Genomic DNA, 27,647 nt, shown 5'->3' on the forward strand with positions numbered 1-27,647 from the left:
CCCAATTACTGTTCAAACCTTTACTTTATTGGATTGTTTAGTTTATCCTTACTTTTAATTTGCAATTACTATAGGTTACATTAGCACTTAGTTAATCTTAATAGTGAACTAGTCTTAGATAGTTGTTACCACAAGTCTCTTTGGGATCGATACTTGGCTCTCATTGAGGCCATTATATTACTTAATGGGACCACGTATGCTTGCGTGTGCGCTTGGGCGCATTTAGGACATCCTTGAAGTAATGCGCTAGGTGTTGTGTAACTGATCAAGTAGCTCTAGAAGTGTGTACAAGCTCGTAACAAAGGACGTGATCTTTCTCGTGAAGGCAATGAAATTACTCACGAGATTAAGTAAAATAGAGCACGAAAAATGGCTGTTGCTTGCGAACACACAACTGACTAAGCCAGACCAACTCGAGCACGATGAACTGTAAAACTGGCCAAAACTGGAGATCGATAAACCTATTTACCTTCCATTCATTGTCTCCTAACTAAGATTTCACCACTACAGATTTTGCTAAATAATTGATACTGATCTTACTTCAGCAAAGTAGTTTCCCTACTTAAGCTCGATTTCCTTGAGGAAATAGCTGACGAACGGAGCTTGGCAAAACGCCAACTAATGCACTAACTACCAGTGTCACACATGGAAGATTAAATGAATCATCAGAGAACATCAAGGGTAATTAGAAGCCTGACTTGCTACCCTCAACAAGCCTTAAGATCCCAATGGAAAACGATGCCACGACAAAGCACAGGCAGAAGACCAGCAAGGTTAATTGCACAAGAAACTTGATCATAAAAAACACTATGATTCAGAGATTGTGTTATATGGAAGGGATCATCTGTATATCTCATAAATCCACTAGATAACATAGATTTTTGTAATATCTAAAGAGGCCGAGATAAAAATTGCCGTCATTATCAGAAGAAAGAATAAACAGGGCATACATTCTCAATGGTCAAAACTCTAAAAATGAATGTCTATTCTTCTCGTCGTTTTATCCTTATTCTATCTCTCATCTGAGGCAAACAGCATGTATGTCAGGCAAAGTATGATGAGGATGATGATGTATCAGCCAGGACCTGCAAAGATGTCAAATGATCTTGTTAGCTAAGAAAGCGGCTATTTCATCATGTATAGCCTATAGGGGTGGCTCGTTTAAAAATATTTAAAAACTATTCCATTCTTCTAGTTGATAAAAAATTGGAAGTGTTTCATACTACATTCCAATCTTAGGACACTATATTAGGATCATTTTCCAAGTAGGATTCTATATGTTATTCCTATTCCTACTCATATTCTAACACTTCTCCTCAAGTTGGTGCATAGAAGGCATGTGTACCAAGCTTGTTATGAATGTATCAAATGTGAAGATCGGTGAGGAACTTGGTGAAGATATCTACAAGAAAATTGATAAGGACTGCTCTGGATATCTAGGAGACCTCAATTGAAAAGGAAAACTAAAAAAGTGATCCGAAAAGTAGTAACCATCATCGCCGGAAAGTCTATTTATTGCTGGAAAATTGCTGGAAACCGGTATAAAATACATGGGTCATTCGAAATCAAGAGATGAGCAGATCTTGAACAAGAAAGTCACCGAAGAATTGGACGGAGCATGCTCACGCGCCGAATTATTAGATTTGATGGCTGAAGAGTGGTCACAATCTACGAAAAAATTATACAGGTGGGTCGGATGATGACACGATCCCACTGAGAAATAGAAATTATATGAGCAGGGTCGAAATGACGGCACGACCCTACTGAAAAAGAGAAATTATATGGGTAGGGTCGGAATGACGGCACGATCCTACACAAATCAGATTTGAGGAGTCACCGTAAAGACGCATGGAACTACGTAAATCAAATTTGAGTCACCGGAAAGACACACGGTGATATGCAACTCAAATATGAAAAAGTAGTCCAAAATGATGCATGGTACTACGCAAATTAAATATGAGAAGTAATCCAAAGAGATGCACGGTGCTACGCAAATCTGATATGAGAAAGTAATCACCGGATAGATGAACGATGCTACGAAAATCTGATATGAGAAAATAATTACCAGAAAGATAGACGGTGACCCAACTTTTGGTAACATAATCATTGGCCAGACAGGCGGCATACATGGATTATAGTCGCCCGTCGACAGCGAAAACTCTTTGATTCTTTACCAAGATCGTGGAATCTTTGATACCGTGTGAGAAATATAAGAGAAAAATATTATTGAACTGTTGTAACAACATTATTACATTGAGGTCCAATCCTTTTCTTAATAAGACACTCATTACAATCCTTTTTCAAGTAGGATTCTATGTATTATTCTAATTCCTACTCATATTCTAACGGTCATAGACATGGATCTAAATTTTGAATCCGCCTCTACTTGTATTCAATATTTTAATCAAGGAATTAGATTGGAGAGGACCCTACATCAGCTAAATGTACTTAAAACAATAAACGTACGTGTGAACATACCTCAAGTTGTTCTTCAGTGACCCTACATCAGCTAAATGTACTTATAACAATAAATGTATGTGTGAACATACCTCAAGTTGTTCTTCAGTGAAAGAATCTTTCTGAACGTTCCATGTGTCTGCATGAGTGCGTCGAAACTCTGCCACAGCTTTTGTCACGGTAGATTTGACAGGTGATGGTTCAGAAACAAATTGAGCCAGTAGTGTAACGTGTCCTGGCAACCAACTGCAATAAAATTTGCCAATTTTCGCTAATGAGAAACATTTCTCTCAAGTAAATCCACACTACTAGAAATATCTAAGTTTAATAGTATACTATCTTAGACCATCTCAAAAAGAATAATGATGTCTTTCCACATCTAGAAATAATTTAGCTTTAAATGATTTATTTTGAAAAGGTTTTGAATTGCAGCACAAAGATGGTGCTGGAATTCTGTGCATCATTTAACAAAATTACTGAAGTTTTGAAAGTCATGCTACATTCAAGTAACATATAACAAAATAAGATTGATTAGGTAATACGATGAAAATTTAAAGCAATATACCATGAGGAAAGAAATTGTCGTCTTGTTAGTGACAATTATGACCCCGTACTTGGAAGAATGACGTCCGTAAACATGATTATCCTATCTGTAAATACTGCTTGAAGGAAACCATCTTCTAGAATATTTCAAAACATTAAGCATGATCTCCACACATACTTGATTAATTTGGACTAGCATAACTTGATCAAATTAATATTTTATCATATTGCTGGCCCTATTGATCAGTGTCATCTGAAACACTATTTAAGTTCCATTATTTTATCTTACTTTATCTTTTGTGACAAGTTAAAATGTTGTTTATCATTCCTACTTCGTGTTGCTACTTTCAGGAACTTCCTAAGATACCATCAAATATATCTTCGAACATATGAATTTCAGAATTTATGCTATATAATGGGCGTGCCTGGGAATATTACAAGGGCTGAGAGTGAAAATCTGTGAATATATGAAACTGTATTAGACAATGGACATACCTGGGAATATCATAAGGAACTGATAGCACGCAGGCCGCCAAAGCAAGTATCTGTCCATGAAGGGATGCTACAGAGAGTCCAGAACGCATGCTTCTGCAATTGCAAATTTTTTTTATTTTTTTTTTGAGAAGGTAACTAATATATGTAAACATCAGCACAATTGTGTTGGAATCCGAAATGATAGTAACATCATCCTTGTTCTTCTTACAAGGATCCTAGCACTACGCAATTGCAAATTTGAAATGTTGGATATATATCAGTCGTCAGTAATACTAGAAGCAAGCAACCCAAAGAACACATAAGCATCAAATTTACAATTTCAGAGGAAGGCTTTAAGTAGAATTTTATTTTTATTTTTTTTTTTTAAATTGGTAATTGTAGGCTTAAAGTAAAATTTTGCGCATACTTATTGTATATATGCCTCTTGAGCAACAACCCTATGGTGCATGATGTTAATGCCTATGCAGAAAGGCTTGATACCCTACAGTGATCATCATGAAGAACTTATCAAGCCCATGCCACGTGCATGGTGCTAGCATGTAAAGACAAGCTTGATCTCTCTAGGGCTATCATCAGTAATGTAACAAGCCCATTCCAGGTGAAAGTTGTTAGAATATACAGATAGGCTTGGCCTCTCTAGGATGATCATCAATGACCTAACAAATAACACAAGCATAGTAATAATAACTAGCCATAATTGAGTAGAACTAAAAGAACAAAAAAAAACCTTTGTTTTCTCTTCTTCTGAATGATACTTGCTTCTGTATAAGCTCTATGACGAAAATCCTGGGCTAAATCTTCATCTCCACCCTTCATTAGGCCAGCCAAAACTGCTGCTGCATGCTCTCTTACCTGAATAAACGTTCAGATGGATCCTAATGAACTTCTGTAAATCACCATGTTCTCCATATTTAAGTAATCAAGGAGAATTAAAGCTATTTTTATTATAAAAAGGATAACATGACTACTTGAAATGCACCTGTCTTGTTTGTTAGGAAATACCAACAAATGCATTACACACTTACGACATGTGCAGGTCCAACTTCTACAAAAAGAATGTCCTAATTGCTTCTTATTTGGTGGGGAATGTGACATCACATTCCCTCCTGGTTGAAGTCCTGATGTTCTAATTGGACACAAGTGTGGACCATCAGGCAGTTCAAGAGATGGCGGCTCCCACCACTTGATTCTCCCCCATCTTTAATAGGACTGGACTTTGGGCAGATCACCATCCCATTTCACGGATGCATCGCATTGCTTGTACGATGCAACAGTTGCTCTGGTACGACAGTTAAATTCACACACTTCTGGCTGGTTTCCTTTAAGCTTGATCCCATTTTCTAGTGCATCGGTTCAAATCTCTACGACAAACAACTCGTCGAACTTATCCTTGTTCACCCTGCTAGGTGTCATTATTATTTGACTCATAAGTTAAAATGCAAGTCCTTAGTAGTGGGAGGGTGAAGCCTTATATACTACTTATTAAGTCTAGCCTATCCTATGTGGAATGACGGTGCAATAATCATTCGTAAAGTCAAGGTACACAAAAAGAGCTTCATACACTTAACTTACTTTTAAACATAATAATCTCACTTGATCCGAACATGACGGGTTGAAAAAGGACAATAATCAAATATATATCAACTATTAACTACATAATCATTACATACAGTACTGCATTCCCTAATGACACGGTATCCTGTCCCATCATCAGGTAACTGGAGCTGCACAGAAATGTTTTCGGAAGCTCATGGTGCCATTTTAAGCACATGACAAACTTACAGGCTACAGGAATTGAAGAGGAACGGCCAAATGAAAAATGGATGTATTTGATAATACCATATAGAATTGAACAAAACATAGGAGAAGCAGGGCGGTCTTTGAAAAAGGGTTGTCTTCCGGTGCATCAACATATGATAGGATAGACAGAGAGAAATTGCATTTTGTCCTAGCCTTTCCTATTCTATGTAATCAAACATGAAACAGTAAGTTTAGGAAAAGCCTCAACCAAGCACACCGGTTAATTCATCCTGGGTCCACCCTTGACTACCATTATTGTAGGGGTACGGGGTTCGAGAAGACAAAGATGTATTTCTTCTAGATCAACCATTGGACAAAACAAGAAAAGAGCATCAGAGAGATCTACTTACTAACTCCAAGGCTAGACACCATATGATAATGCACAACATGATAATTATTTACATAGCTGATACCTCAAATATTTCAGCTAAAAATTATGTGAATTTACCTCAACTTGATTATCTGTGAGTAGCTTCTCAACAGTTTGCCAAATTTGTTGTTTGTCCACCTTAGAGAGTACGAAGGTGTGCCTGTATGGTGCAACAAGATAGCAATTCAATTCTTCGGGATATTACAAGTTTATTTTTGCATTATTTAGCTATTGTAGACCACCGTAGCAAGACAATGAGTTATACCTGAAGACTGAATTTGAAATAAAAATGATAATGATTCAATCCAAAGTGATGAAAATGATAGTTTTTTCTTTCAAAGCACTTCATTTTCTCTTCAAGAACCAAAATAAGGAATTTTTTTTCCTCAAAGGAGGAGAAAAGGAGCGTGAAGATCAAAATGGAAAGATCATACCTATACATGAAACTCCGCAAATAGGTCAGAGTCATAGATCTTGTGCGCCAATTGGCATCATTCGCTATAGAAAGAATTGTGAGTACAACTTTCCTTAAATGGGACTCTGAGTAAACTCTCCACTTTAGCAACTCAAAAGCTGCCTTGGCCAGTGTCGACAAATCCTTGTTTGACGTCTCCTACAAGAAATCAACAGTATCAAAGGAGAAATGCACTTTCTATTATGAACACCTCCAATGAGCATACATTAATTTACATGATGTATCGGTTTCTTCACGTGTAACAGCTGAAAATATGTCAAGAACATGAATTTTCTGTATCATGCGTTTGAACAACATTTCAAATAGGATCTACTTAGCTATAATCGACTAGGATCTACTTCAAGGGAACTACACATGCAGACTTGACATGGTCTGGAAAAATATATACAGCGGAAATATCACCAGAACATGAAGGAAGCAGAGACTCGCAATTCTCCAACTTTGTACAGGATACAAGTTCAATGGTCATGGTTCGTGTGCCAAGAATAAAACCGGGGCGACGGAGATGCCTTAGACACAAAAGGTCTTTCAACAAGAAGTATTTCCAATTTAATCCATTCTTGTTGCTATACAGTAGCTCCAGTAGCAGTTGAGGGAGAAGGTCAGTAGTAAAAGGTAATGATTAGAGACTCGGAGAGAGATTAGAACCAAAACGCGGCAAGGAAGAGTCTATGCGACAATAGTTTGATGTTGACCAATGATGTGGCTATACTTTCCCTAAAAGCTTATGTTGTTAAAGTTGAGAGATTTGTTTGTTTAAACAGTTCGTACCACTGATATGCAGGATTAGCTGTTATAGGCAATTGAGGATGACAAATTGGAAGGAGAATCAAACCTAATTGGTGTAACCTCATCTAGAATCTTAAGCCCTTATAGAGAGGAGATTTTTAGTTATGTTCTCAGGTTTCAACATTTGGTTCATACTCATCTGGAAAAGCTTGAACAATCTAGAAAGCAGTAACTCGAAAAAAATTAACTTCGAGGCCTAATGATGAGAAGAAGAACAAGATGAAGAAAAAACATGTAACATTTCAGTATCTTCAGCCTATTTTGTCTCAACGGAAGTCCTCTTATCTTTCAACCATGGAAGCAAACCCCAATCATCTATTTCCAATAATATCCTGCATTCATAGCTTTTGCTATCCTCGTCACCTAAGCAAAATTTACTTCCAGTTCCAACACTAATCAATTTTGGATCAAGTAAAAGGTTTCGTTGATAATAAGGACTTGGCCGTATAGAAGAGACATGAAAAAAAGTGCAGAACCTAGAAATATGGTTCTCTCCAAAAGACACTCAATCCTCTATACAAACAGGAACTACATGGGTGCTCCAAAGAAAAAAATAAGGGATCGGAGACTACTCCAGTATACATATGTAGTTGGTAAAAAGAAAAGAACAACCAGTCAAAAGTGAGGAAGTGCAAGAAATAGCAGTTAAAGACGAGAAAAAATCAGAAAAATCAAAGCCTAACCTTTTGACCACGAGATAAACAAGATGGTTCTTATCAGTTTTGTCAAAAAACACAGAAGTCAAAGTTTGTTCGTTAAGAGATCTCAGTCACAGGTTTTGATGAAAAACAAATATCAAAGTTTCTTTTCTCCAAGAATCTCAGTTACAAGTTTTACCATTTTCATCAGTAAATGGAGGAAAGCGTGTATATGTCAAGTTCTTCAAAAAGTAATTTCATCCATTCAAAATGTTAAAAAACGACTAAAAAAGACTAGCAACAAGAATGGTGCGATGTTGCAACTACTTACCTGTAGAGATATTACAGGATACAGAAGACCAACAACAACATCCAGCAGAACCGAGGATCTTCCAGACTTCAGAGATGAGACAATGAAATGAAATAGCTGCACATTACCAAAAACAAGCTAATGAATAAGAGGTCTAAGGAGGAAAAAATTCACTAGATGATTTCGGCTGACTGTACCGTCTCCATCCATTTAACATCATCATGAGACTGTTCACTTGACACTCCATTGTCAGAAATTCTGTCGGTTTGCACATCCAGAGTGTCTGACTGGCTAAAATTTTGGATCTTCACCACAAGTTCAGATGCACGTTCCACTAGATAATGATCCCAATTCCCTGCTTCAACTTTCCTGTGCACACTACTTGTCCCTACTTCATGTGGATGAACCAGATTACAGGACCCCTGAAGCCGAATGTTTGAACATAAAACAGAGAGAGTGACACCAATGGATTCTCTCACCTGTTCCAGAAATGGTTTCTTTAGCTGTGACCATAGAGACAGACAAATTCTACAAAAGACTTTGAAGGGGGTTGATGAAACAGGAAAGGGATTCATTCCTTTTTTTCGGTGGTTAGTTTTACAAATTTCCAGCCTTAAGACATAGTATTAATTGTCTTTTGAAAATAATTTTTTTTTTAGAATCTAGACAAAAAGAACGATAACTAACAATGTTCTCATTTACAAAAGGACATTTGTCTTTACCCAAAAAAAAAAAAACAAATGACAGCATTATACATTCAAAAATTGTAGTCAAAGATCTTTTGTTTTTGTGAATAGTAGTCAAAGGTCACTTTTTTGATTCTCAAAGTTCAACAGCTTAGGATACAAGGAATATAATGAAAATATGAAAGTTGAGATCATCTCTAAGATATAGCCTCAACGTATGTACACTTGGAAAGAAGAATGGTCAAAGAGAATGTACATGGGATCATAATGCCTTTAAGATGCAAAGAGATGAAGCATAAAAACAATGGGATCCAGGTCTGGTGTGAATCCATAACCATGAGAAGTGCCAAAAGGTTATTGAAAAATATAGTTTAAAAAATCTGAGAAGGGGACCCAACAATGATGCTCAGAGCTGAACCTATTCTGGAAAAACTGAGACTAACAAGCTTGTCTTTCCGGTAGAACAATATAGAAGGACCAGCTAAACTTGTAAAACTATATAGTCGAGAAAGGAAAGGATCTATCGAGCAAAGCAACGCATCAAAGAGTTCTTAGCATAACAAGAACAATAACACAGTAAAACAGAAAATAATAGATTGTGATCCCAAGCTAAAAATAAAATGTTGAATACTCACTTGTGGAGATGAATGGCTCATACTGCCTAGCAATTCTTCAAGAAGCTTATAGTGAAGCGCTAGTTCAATAACAGGCATTTTTGGTGGGGAAACTTCTATTAGTGCAGCTGAAAGAAACATGTACCGCTTGGCAACTACGGAAGTACTGACTGTTTCAGGCAAGGGGTTCATTAAACAGTCCATGACCTTTTGTCTTAAAAGGGGAACTTTTGCTCCATGTTTTCCTTTTCCAGTAACTGCATAACGAATACAAGCTGCCCACTCAGGTATGGACTCAACTGTAGGTGCTTGAATAATACTCTGAAGATGGGCCATCAACCAGCTATCCCATGCATCTGAAACACCATGAACATCAGAATGCAGCACACCAGCCACTGCCTCAGCAGCAACACACTGCTTTGTCCTCTCCTTTGCATTTATGTAGTCTGCTAATGCATCTTTTAGTGCCAGTATAACAGGAGCACCACATTCCTGGACTAGACGTTTAAAAATCCGGGCAAAACTCGAGTAGAAAGTGTCATTTCCAAACAAAGATATCCAACTGGGAGTACGTGGCCATGATGAAGAAAATTCAAAATAAAACCGAGTGATGGATTTGTCGGCCACACTCTGAAATGAAGAGGTTCCATGATTTCCTTTAGAAGAAGCACCATCGGTGTCAACTATATGAACATGAGAAAGACTATTCAGGGTTTCATTGAAAAATCCCTCTTCCTGGAATATAGTACTTAAAGCCTCTTCAAGAGAAGACTTGGAATTATCCTGCCGGTTAGTAGAGTAAATGGGCCGGTCCTCAGAGAGCTTGTAAGGTGATTCTTTCAGCAAAGTATTAAGAGCTGAGATTGCCAAAATTCTTGTCTGCGGCAGTTGACTTTTTAAACTTTGTAAGAAGTGACCTAACAAGATTAATCATAAGATGAGAAATTCTCAAAATCTGAAGATAAATTAAAACATGAAACATAATGCTACTTACTTTAGACCCGAAAAGAACAGTTCTAAAGGTGAATTAAGGCTTTCTTTACCTTGTTTTTAACAAGTAAAAGAAAAACTCTTTTGGTCCGTCGGAAACAGCCTCTCTACCTCTCGAGGTAGGAGTAAGGTCTGCGTAGACACTACTGTCCCTAGACCCCACTTGCCGAATCACACTGGGTATGTTGTTGTAGGAAATAGCAATCATTTTGAGTGCTTGTTATGATTGATCACATTCAGAGAACAAGAATACCACAAGGAGAAGAATACACAAAAAAATACAAGGAGTTTCTATTTCTAGCCTATTAAGGGAACAAGAATGCAAGCAGAAAGGTCCAAATAATGAATGCGCTGAAGCAAAAACAAAGAAAACCAAACAACAAACTTAACTAACCAGCAGTTTCACTCAGAATTTTGGAGGACGAGTTAGGGTCATTTCTGGAAGCCATAGCCAACAGCAGCAGTACTCGGTTAGCCATCAGATTATACCTGAAAGAAATGGAAGAATAAAACATTTTTTATTTATGTATGGAAGGGAAAATGGACTGCGTACATTTCACCCTCCCCAAACCTCACTGTGTGGGAATATACTAAGTTGTTGTTGTTGTTTGTATGGAAGGGAAAATGGGTGTTGATTGACAACAAGAAGAGAAAACCAGTCCTGCAACTAAACTATCATCCACATATCTATAATTAGAGATGGCAATCGAGGCAGGTCATGGGAGAGAATACTCTTTTTAAGAAAATTGAGGGGTGCCACACTTGTGGGATTACACATGGTATGTTGTTGTTGTATGAAAATTGTGGAGCAGGACTGGTTGTGACATTGTGGGCAAATGCTAAAGTAGGGATTCTACACCTCTAAAAACCCATTCATCTCTGATCACAACAGTGACCGAAGTTAATTGCTGGCAATACCACCCACCGCCTGTAATTAGCCTCCACCATTGTCCATGTTTGAACTTCTCATTGAAGTCTCTCTACACACAACTCTTTCTTTCCCCAAAATCAGTATAACAATTCCACACAAGATCGAGAAAATGACGAGCTAATATGAAGCTTAGTCTTCAGATATTAAGAAGACGACACAAAGTTTAGACACAACATCTTTCATAGAATCACATTTTAGATCACACTGAAAAACTAATGGTTTTAATGTAATTATGGCTTTGATATTTATTTTCATTTCCTTGATCTTCTGACAATATTGAATTCTCTGTTGATTTTTAGTAATGTTCACGATAGATATGCATGAGGATAAGATCAACGAACAGAAAAATGCTGCAGCATGCAGGAAGTGTGGGACAGGAATTTTGCAGGGAGAAAAGAGGTTGTGCAGCAAACAGAGCAGTGTAGTGTGGCACTGTTACAGCGGAAGTCGAAACATGCCACACCCTTAACTATACAAAGAGCTTGTAAGGTGAAGTGGGGGTTGTGACGTAGCACTGTTGTGCTATGTTGCTCGGACTCCTCAAAAATGTCAACGAGTGCGTATCGGATTCTCCAAAAGAAGGGCATTTTTGAAGAATCTGACATGGGTGCAGCATCGAAAGTGAAGAGTCTGTGCTACTTAGCTGCTGTGGTGGAAGTTAAGACCTGCCACACCCAGCCCTATTGTCCATTCCTGGGTGTAATGGTCCAATTGAGACACATAAACTTAGAAAAACTCATAGATTTAAGTGGTGGTGGTGGTGGTGGTGCTTTCTTACCGCCAGTGCAAGTTGGAGCTCTCAAAACTCAAAGAACCTATCTGAGAAACCAACTCTCCAAAATCTGTTCCTTCTGAATTGCCTGAAGCCTTAAACATGTTTCTGGATACTCCAGAAAAATGAATGTTGTACTTGATGAAAAGCTGTCAGATATCCAATAAAAAAATAAATATTCTTTTGTCAACATAGGAAAGAGAAATGAAAAGACTTTAACTTTGAATGTATATCTCACCTCGTTGATGGCTTTCTGAGCTTTTAGTGTTTCGTGATGAGAGCTTGAGCAATAAAGATTCAGTAACACATCGTCAACACCAACTTTGTGCTATAAGGAATCACAAGCTAAACAGAAACAAGCATAAGAATTTACCTTGACAGAATTCCAAGCAGGAAGGAAGAAAGTGCCTTCAAATCCTTGATTCACGAAGAACAAAACAGAGTCAGGTACTCACTTCCTAAAGAATAATGCACGTAATCTGAAGATCAATACCGTTGTTAAACACTTAAGAACAGTTTGTGTTGAGAGGACTGCACAGGAACCTAAGACTGAACATTCTGGTGAGCTAGAATTCTTCAAGTTCTGACTGAGACTGAGCACACATTTTGAGATTGTAGAGGGCCATCTTTTCATCATCTTCAAGAGAGATTTTCCAGCAAGTCTGAGGAAATGGGAAGCAGATAGATGAGATACCAAAAAATTTCCAGAAGAAGCAACTTGGTTATGGGACCTAATCATTTTCAATCTACATGAAATTGATCTTTCCAATAAAAATTAAGAATGACCGGACAATGACCATGAGACAGAAGCACACAGTGTGTACCCCTCATTGTATTGCTTAAATCACTCAAAGATGATATGATTATTCTACTTCCATGACTGTCCTACTTTATTAAGTATACAATACATGGGTACTAGGAGAATGAGTAAAAAGTTTGATGAAGAAATATTGTGAAGGTTAAATTTAATGATTTTTTAATATTTTGACCTCATTTAAGGCGAAGAGGACACATGGACAGACATCATGACAAATAAGTCGAGCAAATACCACCAAAACTCTCTTTAAACCAGATCAGGTAGGAGATAATCATACACTATCAGATATGAACAAAATTGTTACAGATCTTTGAACTTATAATCACACATCTGCAAGAGACTCATCATAGACAATCTTCAAAATTCCCCAGATTCTTTCACACTTTGAGTGAAAGATTAGAACTCACCCACGGACTGTTTCATAACTATGCAAGGAGAGATTAAGAAGATCATCTGTCAAATGAATGATATGATCTGGAGGAGACACATTCGCAGTCAGACGGAAAATATGATATAATGATTGTGAGGCTCTCCAAGTATTATGCATGTATGCTTTGTCAATAAGTGCCCACCTAGGCCTGCAAAATTGGCGTTATCTTTAAATTCGAAAACGACATATTCAGTATGGCCATTAGTCCTACTTAAAAAAACATAGCAAAATTACCTTCTTTTCCCTTTCGAATGAGATGACACAATAAAATTAACTGGAGGTTCTATTATGGCAGCAGATTCTAATTTCCAGGAATGCCTGTGATTTGACCACTCATCATATTCTGAACTCCCTGTTGACCATCTCAATAACTTAAGATACAAGTTACAGAAGACCCATAACAAGAAAAAGAAGATTGTACAAAGAAGATTCAACTACCGTAGTTCCCCAAGGAATCAATTATACGAATCAGAAGCAATAATAGAATGCTATCATCTGATTTTTCCTCCAGTAAGTATCTGTCATGAAAGTAGTGGTCAAATTCACCACATCAAACCCAGTGAGAGAAGCAGCAAGAAAAATACAGAAGAGATTAAGATGAATACTGGCAGGTTGCATGAATAATGTCAGCAGCCTTTGCTCGCAGTTCCATAGTGCCAACACATGAACCATTCGCTCCAGCAATTACAAAAGGAATTTCAGATTGCTCTTCAGCCATCCCGTTCCTATAGGATGGTCTGAAATCAGGTAGACACGATAAAACACCTTGAAGTGACGAATCAATACGTAGAAGGGTCACTTTCAAGTGCTCTTTCTCAGTGCCTTCAATCAAAAAGTAAAAGAACATTTAAGTCAATGCTTACAGAAAAAGATAAATGAACAGAATATTTTTTCAACTGGAAAAAGAAAACGCAGACAATCTTAACTATTCTTTTTCTTCTTTTTGTATGCACGCTTTATATCTTTTTCTAAATAGTGAAACATGTGTTGGACTTGAATAGATCAAAATGGAAATAGAGAATGCATGGCCCAACTTCATATTGAGATCAATATCTAACAAGTTCGGATATTCCGGTAATAAATTGAAGGACTTATTCTAAGCTTAATGATCTATACAAGTATTGTTCAGAAAAATACCATGCCTCCATTCAGTAGAGGAATAGAAAATCTCCAGAAAGTTGATCATAAAGAGTGTTCTGATTCATACAATTGGCAGATTGCACTTTCCAGAATCAGAATAGTAATAAAAAATAATAGTTACCTGGATCAGAATGGATTTTGGATTTGCATATTTTCAAAAGGTCATCTAAAGCAGAATCAAGATGCAGCTTCAAGAGTTCATTTGCAAAATGAATTTCTTCAGCGCAAGGGACATGCCACTTAGGGGCTAACCAGGGTTTATCTTCATTAAAATCTTTTGTGCTGATCCATTCTTCCAGTGCAGGGGCAGCAGCATGGTGCAAAACACACCTGGTATTTAGAAGTGGTGCAATCAATAGATACATACATGAAAAATCATCTAGTACTTGTCTCATACATTTTGACCGAAAAATAAAATGGAAAAGAAACTGAATGGTGAATGTATAAAATTCTTAATCAGATAAAAGTTTCACGTACTTGTACTGATTGATGGGATAGTAAAAAACAAGATTTCCAAGGAGAGATCGAAGGACATGATCACCAGCACCATTAACCTGTCATTTACTACTAAATTATCAGATAAAGTTCAAGGACCAAGTACACTTGGGGTCAAAGCTTCATATGAACAATGGTCTACCTGGACTAATCACACAATAAATAAACATATATGTCGTTTACTGTAAATCCAAGTGCAACATGTGAAAGGTGAAAACAGGAAGAGCGAGAGAAAAGAAAGAAGAAAAAGGCTGATATGCTTTCGTATTGTGTGCAAAACTTTCTCTTGGATCTCTGTTCTTGGAATGCTAAGCGTGGAGGCAAGAGGTTAGGTCACTTGAATATACCACAAAGATTCTTACTGAATATGTTACAAAGGATAGTCAAATAGAAAAAAATAATCATCTGCCTCTATCTGCAAGTCATTATATGTTTGCAATGCGCATTTGCTTGAAATAGTTTCCAAATATGTAGATGTAATCAACGTATCCTCAATCAAGAGATAATATTGCTAAGCCTTAGGCATTCTTTTCTTCTTTTTTTAACCTCTTTTCCCTAATAAATTTGATATCGGGATTTGGAAATCAATTTGATCACCAAACCACACCATTGGGCAATAGGTAGTGTTCCCCAGGATCTTTGCAAGTACCTTCGGTTTCAACAGGAGGCTGCTACTCCTAATAGGATCACTCATTTGGAAGATGGAACATGAGGGGTTACTGGAATCGTGATTACTTAGGTGACCATGTCACCACAAGGTTACGTATGTTTCAAGTATACAATCTTATAATGCCACTAAAGAAAAAGCAAACATCAAGTAGACTACAGCTAGGAAGTTAGAGAAGAATCCACCCAGTGGACTAGGTTAGTATAGAAGACAATCGAACCAATCATGACCAGAGGGACAAAAGTTGAGACATGTCGACTTCTAAGACGGGTGATAACCAATACTGCTGCAAATCAAATGAAAGTATTGATCTAGCTTAATCAAGCACAAAAACTGGCTCATGAGGCGAGGACCGTTAACATCCATATATACTTAACCAGTATTTGACTCTAAGACAGGAGCCAAGAACCACATGCCCATGGCTGGACTTCTGGAGCGCAGACGCAACATAATATAAGGGTCCAACATTGGAAACCAAGAATGAAGATCGGTCTAACTTTGATACCGTGCTACAAAAGTGGACCTTACACCTAACTCAATCCAAGAGGTGAGGATTGTCCAACACTGTATAATGAGACAACAACCTAAACATTTTAATTAATGTGGGCACAATCAAGGGTTTATAAAAACAAAAGGTAATCATCAGAAAAGGATACAGTTTAAAAAAAACCTTCCAAGATGGTGAATCAAAGGCATCAAAAATAGCTTCCTTGAATTCGTCTTTGTAATGAAGAAGTGTTGAACCTCCAAAACTAATTGCAATTGATAAAACTTTCAGCTGATATTCAATTGCAGTTTCAAGAGCAGGAGAGACTGTTGGCTTTGCCTGGCGAATTCAAAAATGAGAAATTAATGCAGACCGTGAGTGGAATCTTGAAGCATGTTAACCTTAGTTAAAGAAGAGAACCTTGCTTGCTTCAGAAGTTTTAGAAGCTCCTCTTCCGCCAAATCCTGTAACAGGTGTTCCTTTTAAGGATGATCGAGCAGAATCCAACAGTGGTTTGATAAGCTGAGAAACTGCCTCGTCGGTGTTAGAATGAACACAGGCACAGCAAAGCAGACCAACCTCCGCAATAGCCCCAGGAAGAATATTTGTTGTGACAAACTTGGAAATTTTTTTAAGAGCCTGCTCAGAAAAATAGAAGTTTGCATCAATAGAAGTCGTAAATCTCAGAACTATCATAATCATTTGAAATCCAGAAAAAGATACCTTCTTGTACAGTGATTCTGAAAGCCTCCCAAGCAGGATTTCCAGCATGCAAAAATAAAATGGACCATCTTCTACCAGGAAAGTTCCTGAAGTTGCTGGCGAATGAAGACCTTCATTCCTGAAGCACCAGTTATTACAACGCCTTGAGCATACAATTGACTACATTTACTTGTTCTCAAGTTTTGCACCATTAAAAATGGAAAATATGATCCAAAAGGGAGAAGAATCTAATTAGTGTTACTTACACAACACTGTTAGCTTCCAAATTTTGAAGTAACGAAAATAAGCGAAACAAGAACTCGTCAAGCCATTCTGAGAAGTGAAACCCCGGCATGAGTGATGACTGGTCCATAGTCTCTTCCAGTATAGCCATCTGCAAGGTGAGATAAATAAGCATAATCCTTTTGTGAATCAAACCTTAACTGCGAAGCAACTTCCAATAATGGTACTTACGTTGGAGAAAAAGGAGCCAATTAGCTGCATTGTTGCTAAGGTTTTAGGTGGGTCATTGGCATCCATCCCAAGTAATGCGTTAGACAAGGAAATCATCAGCAGGTCAACAAGTGAATCAGAAGGATCAACAACATCTACAGCCATGGATGAAGAAGCTGATAAGGTAGTCAGCAGAAGAGATCGACCAGCATATGCTACAGACGTCACAGCACTTTTCAACTGGTGAGTGGCTGTCATCTATTCAGAAAATATTAGTAAGGGAGTAAAATCATCAGTCTAACTCAAACAATATTAACTCTTCAGCCAAGCAGAAGCTATTTATTTGAAATGGTTCAAAAAGGAGTGTGGATCTAAATTGCCAAGATTCTTTCTTAAATAAACTCACCGTCTCTAAGGCCATACGAAAGCGAGATGATAGAAAGGGAAGAACCATGGATGGTTCAACATATGAAAGGATAGAAGTGGCAGCTGCAACTGTTTCAGAAAGATGTTCATTTTTGCTATACTGTCCACGATCAATTAGCTTGAGAATAGAATTCACAAAAGCAACCCTCTCTGATTGCCCAAGGAAGATTTCAGACTGCTCGCCATCATCTTTTCTCCTGAGCCACAGTCTCGCAGTCAGATAAAGGCTACATATTCCCATATAGTATCCAGAATTATTATGATAGATTAAAAATTCTTACTGTTGCTCATTCTGCAAGCGCTTTTGAAATATATTTACCAAGTGGAACAAGAATCGCTCTAAGGAATAAGTCCAGCGACCACCATTAGAAGGATGGTAATACCTAAAACAACAAAAAGAGATGGTTTACAAAATTTTACAAGGCAAAATTTGTGAAAGTAAGATGACATAAAATCCGTGTAGAAAACAAACTGTTCCAAGAGGTTGACCAATTTCTCAAAATGTTCGTGCGCAGAACCACCAGGTTTCAGTAGATAAACCTGCATTTACATTGACAAAAGCAGAGGTCATTTTGGCGACATCCAGATGGATTCTTAAATAAGTGAGCTTACTATTGATTTGGCAATGGCTTTTGATGGAGTGATTGTTCTATTTGAGAATAAGAATCTTGTGTTTCTGGGAACATCCACAGAGAATGGATTTGACCCACTGCCATTTGCTACGGGAACCTGTGAACAAACATGAATTGAAATATTACATGAGAAACAGCAGGGCAACGAGTTCCGTTCTTCCTAAGATAAGGAAGGTTTCAATATACAAATATGATGGAAATATGATCTTCTTTCTATACAAGGCATAGTAATAAGACAAACTTGTTTGCTCATGCTCATTTGCTAAAAAATTTCATGACGTAACAAAGATAAAAGTCTATGCAATATATGTACATAATCTACCTCAAACATATTCAAATATTTATTGAAAATATCTGGTAAGAAAGGTTCCCAGTCAATGAAGCTATAGTTCTTTATCACACGAGCTGTAATAGAGGCCCACTGGCTGTTCCAAAACTGGGAATTTGGTACGGAATCCCAGCGGACTAAACACGTAACAATCCATGTGCTGTCATAACACCAAAAATAAAATCAGTTTAATCATGCAGTGAGATGAAAGTGAAAAGATCTTCAGAAGAAGTTGGTCGTCCTTACTGAGAAAAGAAATCCAGGTTGTCTCTATTGGTAGGAAGGAACAGTCTTACAAAACCAGCACCTTCGAAGGATGAGTTATGCCATGGATTTTCAAGCAAAGATCTGCAAAATGCTTTCCATTAATGATGTGAATAGCTAAACAACCCAAATTCAACCGTAAAGATTAGCTCATGAGAGGAGAGTTATCCTTTTAAGGAAATCACAACCCAGTCCCTCAACCAATGTAGACGTCAACACTCCTCACACCTGCAGGACTGGAACTAGACTGTGGATAACATGGTGTGGGGCCCAACATTGAGAAACACCAACAACTGAGATTGATGGATCTTGGCTTCGGTAGTTGGATCTTGAGAGAATGATTGCGTAAGTCATATAAGGAGACTACAACCCATTCCCTCAACCAGTATGGGACTTAACAGCATCGGAGTGTAACTGAAGTCCTACTTATTAATTCATAATCCCAAAGAGATTCAAACCTCAAAAAGTTTAAACACAGAGTAGTCCAATATCAATAAGATAATCCCCTCTAAATACCACATTAATCTTTTTTATAACCCAAAAGACTTCACCATGATGCTGCAGACTGTGCAAAGCGCAAAATTCTGATTTTAATAAAGCACCTGAAGCTGACCATCAGATAATGTCAGTCAAGTTCTCCAATTATCGTAAAGGATAAAAAATCCAACAGTTTCGCTTGAATGATGGCATGCCAGGGGAAAAGTATCTTAAATACAACAAAATGCACAAATGAAAAGTTCTCTTCCACACGTAAATACCACATGGACCTAGAGCAATATATAACAGCAGCCTGGTGCACTAAAGTTCCCGCTATGCACGGGGTCTGGGGAAGGACCTGACCACAAGGGTCTAGTGTGTGCAGCCTTACCCTGCATTTCTGCAAGAGGCTGTTTCCACATGGGCCAAGAGCAATATATACACCTGTATAAATGAACTAGTATCTTCCGGAGTTAAATCACTACATGCTCCAAGCTAGCAGAAACATTAGCTTCTCTTAAAGAAATTCTCGCTTCCAGGGATCCCAAGTAAAGAAGTACTAAACCCAGGAAGTAAGATCTTACTTGAACTCGGACCATATCTCGAATGCAGAGCCTAGAGGGAAAAACCTCCGGCAGGATCGAATAAGAGAAGTAACGGTCTCAAAATGTCGCTGTCTTAATCTCCACCCTTCTGGGCCTGTATTCCTTTAGCAAATAAAGTAATTCAACAGATCAGCATATAAGTGTATTAAAAAACCAGTCACTGGGTTAATAATATAAAAAGATACATACTGAGTATCTAACAATGAGATTTAGATTTGTAATGAACTGAATAAGATATCGATCCCATTAGTTATGCTAAAAAAATATTAAAAAAAAAGAAACATGTATCACCTGTAACCTCCAAAAGACAGAAGGATGTAGGATACTAGTATGTGAGCAGTCAGATATATAAGATATTATGCGTATAAACATCAGGCTTCAGAATGAGTTGATAAAGCCACTATTTGCAAACTCCTTACAGATCTAATATTGCTGCTGATTCCCCTATTTTTACTTCCCATCCAGGTTAACCAATAACGCCTTTTATTCATTAAATTGTGAGTGACGCATTGACGAAGACCATCAAAAGAGATCATTCTTCATTTGAATTACTCTCTCATCAATAAATTTATGGAAATATGAGGCACCCAGTATGAGTTAGGAAGATGAGAATAAAAGGTGAATCTTCAAACTCCATTTGGAAGTGACAGGGAGAGACATGGAGAATTTTGTGAAGTACCCTCAACTATTTGCTATATAATAATCTTGAATACAAGTCGAGGAAGAATTCAAAGCTCTTATCACTTCTACATCACACCAATTAGAGAGCAAGTGAGTGCGAACACTGACGTTTTCAACGCCATGAAAGGGTAGGACCATACTCCTAATCTATTGACCTGCAACAATTAGACTTCACAAACCTCATGGAGGTAAATATATTAGCTGCAACGCATTCAAATGTAGGTTCAGCAAAGAAATCATTATCTGATATGAAATCCAGGTGTCTTAAGTTGTGACAACAAAAGAATTAATCTTTGAGAACGATAAAAAGACCACAAACGAACTAATTGCAATAATTTTTTTGGTAATAACTACTTCAATACAGGAAAGGCAATAAAAAGCAAGCTAATTGAGGAACAAAAGGTTAAATATAGAAGAAAAGCAGGGACTTGCCTTGTGAAATGTGTGTGAATCAGAGTATCATATAAAGGTCGCCATTGAACTTTCAAAGCCAGCTTTTTCCGGAACTTATTCAGTAGCTTTACCAAGATATTTCCCCACCTAACCTGATGAGAGAAAATAACCTTAACTACATCTATAAACAGCCATCAAATAGGATATGCATGAATATGTAGCTTTCTGGAGCAATTACCTGAGCATAAAGTCTATTTTCTGATATACGGAACAATTCCAATCCAACTTCAACTACTTCTGTAACATCCTCCAGAGATAGTTCACTTTTTGCCTTTATAAAGCTGCAGGTAAGTCCATTAGTAACTAGGTATATTATTAAACAAATCTGTCTTCTATGTATGTTAAGTTTGCACGGGTTCCCCAAAAAAAAAATCTTTAGTCAGGAAAAACTAAGTTTTTCAAAGTCGAGATAATTTTTTATTTGGATTTGCCAAGTCTCCGAATCTTGTTATCGTATCAGCATGGTTTTTCCATTCTGTAGACAAATAAGACAGCACAAATAATCATGTTACTTGAATTCAAGAAATTCAAAGACCCCAGACTAAAAATGTGAAAAATAGTGCAATGCAAACCGGGGAGTAAAACCATGAGCACCTGCAGATGGTACACTTCAGGCATTTTAGGTTGTATGTAGCCATTGACAGTTAAAATATAAAATGAGATTAGTTATGTGTTTTCTATTATTACACTTTAGAGTTTAGTCCACAATATCTCCTTCATCCATTTGAATCCTAGTGAGCCGTCCAAAGTGTTGTCAGTTTGTAAAAGGTTCAAAAGCTCAGTGAGGTCTTGTACATGATTGTAATAGAAATTGCGTTTATGCAATGAAATTGGTTCCTTCAATTTATTTCTCTTCTTCCCTGTTTATTACTCTTTCAATTCCACTTCCAGCCAGTTACACAGATCCTGGTTAGTGTAGCAATTGGTATCAGACCCATTGATTCCTTCAGGACTCTCTGCTAGACTCAAAAGATTTGGATGAAGGACGGAAGAAGGTTGAGAGGTCAAAGAGATTGGAGAAGCCTTAGTATGCAAATTCCAAATTTCAAGTAACTGCACAAGATGGTACAGAAATTCATCGGATGATGAGGCATTTGATGAGCCAAGTAGACCCAATCACCCAATCATAGTATAGCACTGAGGATGTGAATTCCTCAAGGTCAGATGCAACCACCATGCTGCAGGGTAAAACCACTTTTAGTTCCACTATACTAAAGAAAATTCATCTACTGTTGGTCCAATGGGCAATGCCCCGACATCTCCTCTAGTCTACTTCTATAGCACACCAGTCTCCTCTACTAGTAAAAGAGTGGTACTTTCGACTGTTCCTGCATCCATTTAACCCCAAGGGACACTCAACAAACACCTACTACACCTTTTCCACAAACTAATTTCTCAACTGTACACTTTCCTTCACAACCTCACTTACCATACCAGTGCCGGTACCCGACATCCCTTTTGATACTGTAATCAAACCTTCAATGGCGCTAGTGCTAAACTCGATTTCCCTGAATTCAATAAATGCAATCCTAGCAGCAACTTTACCAGTAACAACAAGGCTCCCCTTCAGTTCACTTAAGCACAACAAATTCAAATACAACAGGCCAGAAACCAAACAAACAGTACAAAATCAATCACGTTTAGCAAAATTCACAACCCATACTACGAAAGTACAAACAACAGCAAACCCATCATACCAAAATCAAATATTCAACTCATAAGCAACTGTCAAAGTCAACGAGCACCTCAAATTACACACACGAATGAATTCCGCAAATTAAGCAGTGATAAAAAGAAGCTTACAGGCCAAGAACGGGAACCCATTTAAGAGTAGCATAAACTAACAAGTACACTATTTATACATGATTATAATTATTTTATTTTAATATATATATATATATGGTAAATGTTGAACCCCATTTGACTTATTTATATTCAAATAAAGCAAACCATCAAACCAAACAAACAGCACAAATCAATCACATTTAGCTAAATTCACCAAAATTCACGCACACCGAACTAACAATTACACTATTTATACATGGTTATAATTATTTTAATCTATACATATAGTAGATTTTGAACCTTTTGACTTATTCGAGTGTTCATTTCTTCATATTCCGAACCTCCTTAGTGAAAATTCCAACTCTGTCACTGACTCGAGAAATTCAAATACAATAGATCATCAAACCAAACAAACAGTAGAAAATCAATCACGTCTAGCAAAATTTTTACCAAAATTCAAACAACCCAGACTACAAACGTAAATAAAGCAGCAAACCCATCACCCAAAAATCAAAAATTGAACTTATAAGCAAATGATCAAAGTCAACGAGCACCATAAATTACATACACACACCAAATTCCGTAAACTAAGCAGTGGAAAAAAGAAGCTTCCAGGTCAAGAACGGAAACTCATTTAAGAATAGCATAAACTAAAAATTACACTATTTATACATGGTAATAATTATTTTTATGTGTATATATAGTAGATGTTGAACCTTTTGACTTATTCGAGTGTTCATTTCTTCCCATTCCGAACCTCCTTAGAAAAAATTCCGGCTCCACACTAACTCGAGAAATTATTCAAATACAGCAAACCATCAAACCAAACAAACAGTACAAAATTAATCACGTTTAGCAAAATTCACACAACCCATACTAAAAAAACGGAAAGAAACCGCCAACCCATCCTACCAAAATAAATAACTGAACTCGTGACTGATCAAAGTCAACGAGCACCATAAAATTACATACACAATACCAATTCCGCAAACTAAGCAGTGAAAACTAAGAAAGTTACGCTATTTAACATGGTTAGAATTATTTTTATGTATATAAAGTACATGTTGAACACCCTTTACCTTATTCGTTGTCCATTTCTTGATATTTCGAACCTCCTTATTGAAACTTCGGCTCCACCACTTACTCAAGAAATTCAAATACAGCGAACCATCAAACCAAACAAACAGTACATAATCAAACGTGTTTAGCTTAATTTACCAAAATTTCACACCCCAAACTAAAAAGTACAAAAAACCGCAAACCTAGCACCCCAAAACCAAAAATTGAACTTATAAATGACTGATCAAATTGCAAAAACACAAACGAATTGCGTACACTATGTATATGGTTAGAATTATTTTATGTACACATATTAGATGTTGAGCCCCCTTTGACTTCTTTGAGTGTTCATTTCTTCTTATTTTCAACCTCCTTAGTGAAAATTCAAATACAACAGACCAAGAAACCAAACAAACAGTAAAAAATCAATCACGTTTAGCTTAATTCACAAAAATTTCACACCACAAACTAAAAAGTACAAAAAAACGCAAACCTATCACCCCAAAATCAAAACTTGAACTTATAAATGACTGATCAAAGTCAACGACTACAACAACTTGCATAAACAAAAAACGAATTACGTACACTATGTATACATGGTTATAATTATTTTTTTATGTATACAATACATAGTAGATGTTGAACCCCCTTTAACTTCTTCAGTGTGTTCATTTCTTCATATTTTCAACCTCCCTAGAGAAAATTCAAATACAACAGACCAGGAAACCAAACAAACAGTACAAAATCAATCACCTTTAGCTATATTCACCTAAATTCACACACCCCATCATACCAAAATAAAAATTGACCGAGTCAAGTAGCAACACAAATTACATACATAAACGAATTGCGTACACTATGTATACACAGTTAAAATTATTTTTAATGTATACATAGTAGGTGTTGAATCCCCTTTGACTTCTTCCAGTGTTCATTTCTTCATATTTTCAACCTCCTTGGTGAAAATTCAAATACAACAGACCAGAAACCAGACAAACAGTACAAAATCAATCACGTTTCGCTTAATTCACAAAAATTTCACACCCCAAACTAAAAATTACAAAAAGACGCAAGCCTATCACCCCAAAATTAAAAATTGAACCTATACAACGACTACAACAAATCAACCTCCTCAGTGAAAATTCAAATACAACATACCAGCAAACCAGACAAACAGTACAAAATCAATCACGTTTAGCTAAATTCACCAAAATTCACACACCCCAAACTAAATTCACATACTCCATCATACCAAAATCAAAAATTGACTGATCAAAAGTCAACTAGCAACCCAAATTACATACACAAAAATGAATTACGTACACTATGTATGGTTAAAATTATTTTTTATGTACACATAGTAGATGCTGAACCCCCTTTGACTTCTTCCAGTGTTCATTTCTTCATGTTTTTAACCTCTTTCATTTCTTCATGTTTTTAACCTCCTTAGCGAAAATTCAAATACAACAGACCAAGAAACCAGACAAAAAGTACAAAATCAATCACGTTTAGCTAAATTTACCAAAATTCACACACCCCATAATACCAAAATCAAAAATTGACTGATCAAAGTCAACTACCAACACAAATTCCATATACACAAACGAATTCAACAAATTAAACAGTGAAAAAAAGAAGCTTACAGGTCAAGAACGGAGACCCATTTAAGAGTAGCATAAACAGAATCAGGATCATCTGAATTATACGATTCTTTAACAGATTTCAGCACTTTCCCAAACGATTCTTTCTCCTTCACCGTTTGTTCAGCCACCGGCGGTGGCAACCAAGCATTATACAAGTGCATTTCTTCGTTTGTACTGAGAAAAATTGAATTTGAGTTTTATGTAAACAATGGAAAATGGAAAATTGAAAAACCCTTTTTAGTAGCTCGGGAGTATTTATAGTGAGTGAAGTGAAGGTGTTTATTTCTTTCTTCCCAAGACAAATTTTGACCAATTATCCCAATCCCAAATTTGGAGTTTGGCTCAAGTTATTTGAGCTAGTATTTAAGGCGGAGATAGAATTTTGAGTTTCGAAAATTATATTTTGATTTGTGATATTGTATTAAATAGATTTTTTGAAAGCAATATGAATTTTATAGTTAAATTATCAAAATCTAAATGCTAATTTCACCCTGATATTATTTATTTTTCCGGTTGTTATTAGTGATGATGTTTGCTTCTTTCTTTCCAAGACAATCTTTTTAATCAATTACTCAAAGTTAAGGCCAAATTTGGAGTTTGGCTCTAAGTTCTTAGATCTAGTGTTGAAGGCCAAGATAGAATTTTTTTTAGTTTCAAGAATTAGATTTGAATTCGTAATGTGATATAAAATAATTTTTTGAAATTAATATGAATTTTATATTAAAATTATTGAAATCGAAATGCTAATTCTACCCCTGATATTAGTTATTTTCAATTGTTATTAGTGTGGGTGTTTCTTTCTTTCTTCTCAAGACATATTTTTTGACCAATTATCTAAAGTTAGGACCAAATTGGAGTTTGGCTCAAGCTATTTGAGGTAATATTATAGGCGGAGTTATAATTTTGAGTTCAAGATTTAGAGCTATTTGTGTATATTAAAAAAAAATTGATATAAATATAGAATTTACGTTAAAATTATTGAGTTATGTTAAATTCGTAATTAAAATGCTAATTTTGTCTCTAAAGTTATTTCTTTTCCATTTGTATGTTATATACTTTTTTCATTTTATGATTATCATATCTAAATCAAATTAAGTGTATCTTGACTACTAGTATATTTGCTTTTGGTATAAATTAAATCAAAAATCTTATAGCTTGAAAATTCGGTTTGTTAATCTCTAATTCACACTTTTGGATCACATTTTCTACTTAATTTTGTTCATTTTATATACTTATCCGTCTTATTTACTATTTACGTGATATTCTTTTCTTTTTAATATGTCTTCGAGAAAATAATATCTTTTATATATAAAAATAATTTAATTTAACTTTTTATTTTACCTCTAATAAAAATAATTTATTGTCTCACAAGTTTTTTATAACTTACTTTCAACCACAGATTTAAAAAATCTACCTTTTATTCTTAAATTGATTGGTTAATCAAACATCAACACATTAATTGAACATAAGAAATAATATTTGACTGTTACAATAAAATAGAATTCAATGATATACCACGTAAATTGAGATGTAGGAAGTAACATATATTATTTAAAAATAACTTAAAAAATATCATAAATATCAGTAATCAATAACTTAAAATATTATCGACATATAAAAAATTTGATGGATTCTCCATATATTATACATAAAAATTTTGGTTGCTCTTTAAATTCCATCAGTGTCATGTAAATTGAGACAAATAAAGTAACATATATTATCTAAAATTATGTAAAAATACTATAAATTGCAGTAATTAACAACTTAAAAAATTTAAAGATCGTACAAACATCTATAAATTATATAAAAAATTCGGTTGACTCTCTAAATTACAACAGTGACATATAAATTCAAATAATGAAAGTAACATATATTGTCTAAAAATTTATGAAAAGTATTAGATATCGTTAAAATATTTAAAGATTGTAAAAAAAAATTTCATTGACTCTTTAAAATCTGTGTGTATCATATGTATGGTGACAACTAAATAAAAATGGACAAGCTAGAGAGAAATGAAGGGAAGCTCATTTTAACAAGTAAAACGCTTTTCTAGAACCCATCTTACATGTAAATAAATACTGCCTTCAGTTTTGACTAACGTGCACTGCCAGAAAGGTGCACGTTAGCCCAACACATATGGACCCTAGAAGTCAGAATTTCAACAAAGGGGGTTCAATATTCGAAGAAAACCTAGCTGAAGGGGTTCAATACCTACTATAGACATATAAAAATA

General features: G+C 36.1%; 1 protein-coding gene across 1 annotated transcript; it reads right to left on the minus strand.

Annotated features, from left to right (window-relative positions):
* Nucleotides 1–791: 791 nt before the first annotated feature.
* On the minus strand, nt 792–25,735 carry LOC107878854 (proteasome activator subunit 4). Its single transcript, XM_047393399.1, has 35 exons — nt 25,415–25,735; nt 21,106–21,208; nt 20,907–21,019; nt 19,773–19,895; nt 18,694–18,795; nt 18,442–18,607; nt 18,100–18,216; nt 17,960–18,027; nt 17,769–17,870; nt 17,468–17,684; nt 17,083–17,319; nt 16,875–17,002; nt 16,630–16,747; nt 16,327–16,545; nt 16,090–16,245; nt 14,735–14,811; nt 14,379–14,587; nt 13,723–13,939; nt 13,556–13,635; nt 13,352–13,469; nt 13,095–13,265; nt 12,364–12,532; nt 12,244–12,287; nt 12,109–12,151; nt 11,877–12,019; nt 10,562–10,656; nt 9,199–10,094; nt 8,075–8,356; nt 7,899–7,994; nt 6,100–6,278; nt 5,744–5,825; nt 4,223–4,347; nt 3,496–3,588; nt 2,550–2,703; nt 792–1,085 (listed from the first exon to the last, which is right to left on the minus strand). Exons 1-35 carry the CDS (start codon nt 25,573–25,575, stop codon nt 1,044–1,046), a joined length of 5,445 nt encoding a protein of 1,814 aa, XP_047249355.1. The 5' UTR covers nt 25,576–25,735; the 3' UTR covers nt 792–1,043.
* Between the last annotated feature and the right edge of the window lie 1,912 nt (nt 25,736–27,647).

The sequence above is a fragment of the Capsicum annuum genome, chromosome 7, assembly GCF_002878395.1.
Source record: "Capsicum annuum cultivar UCD-10X-F1 chromosome 7, UCD10Xv1.1, whole genome shotgun sequence".
Lineage (NCBI taxonomy): Eukaryota > Viridiplantae > Streptophyta > Magnoliopsida > Solanales > Solanaceae > Capsicum > Capsicum annuum.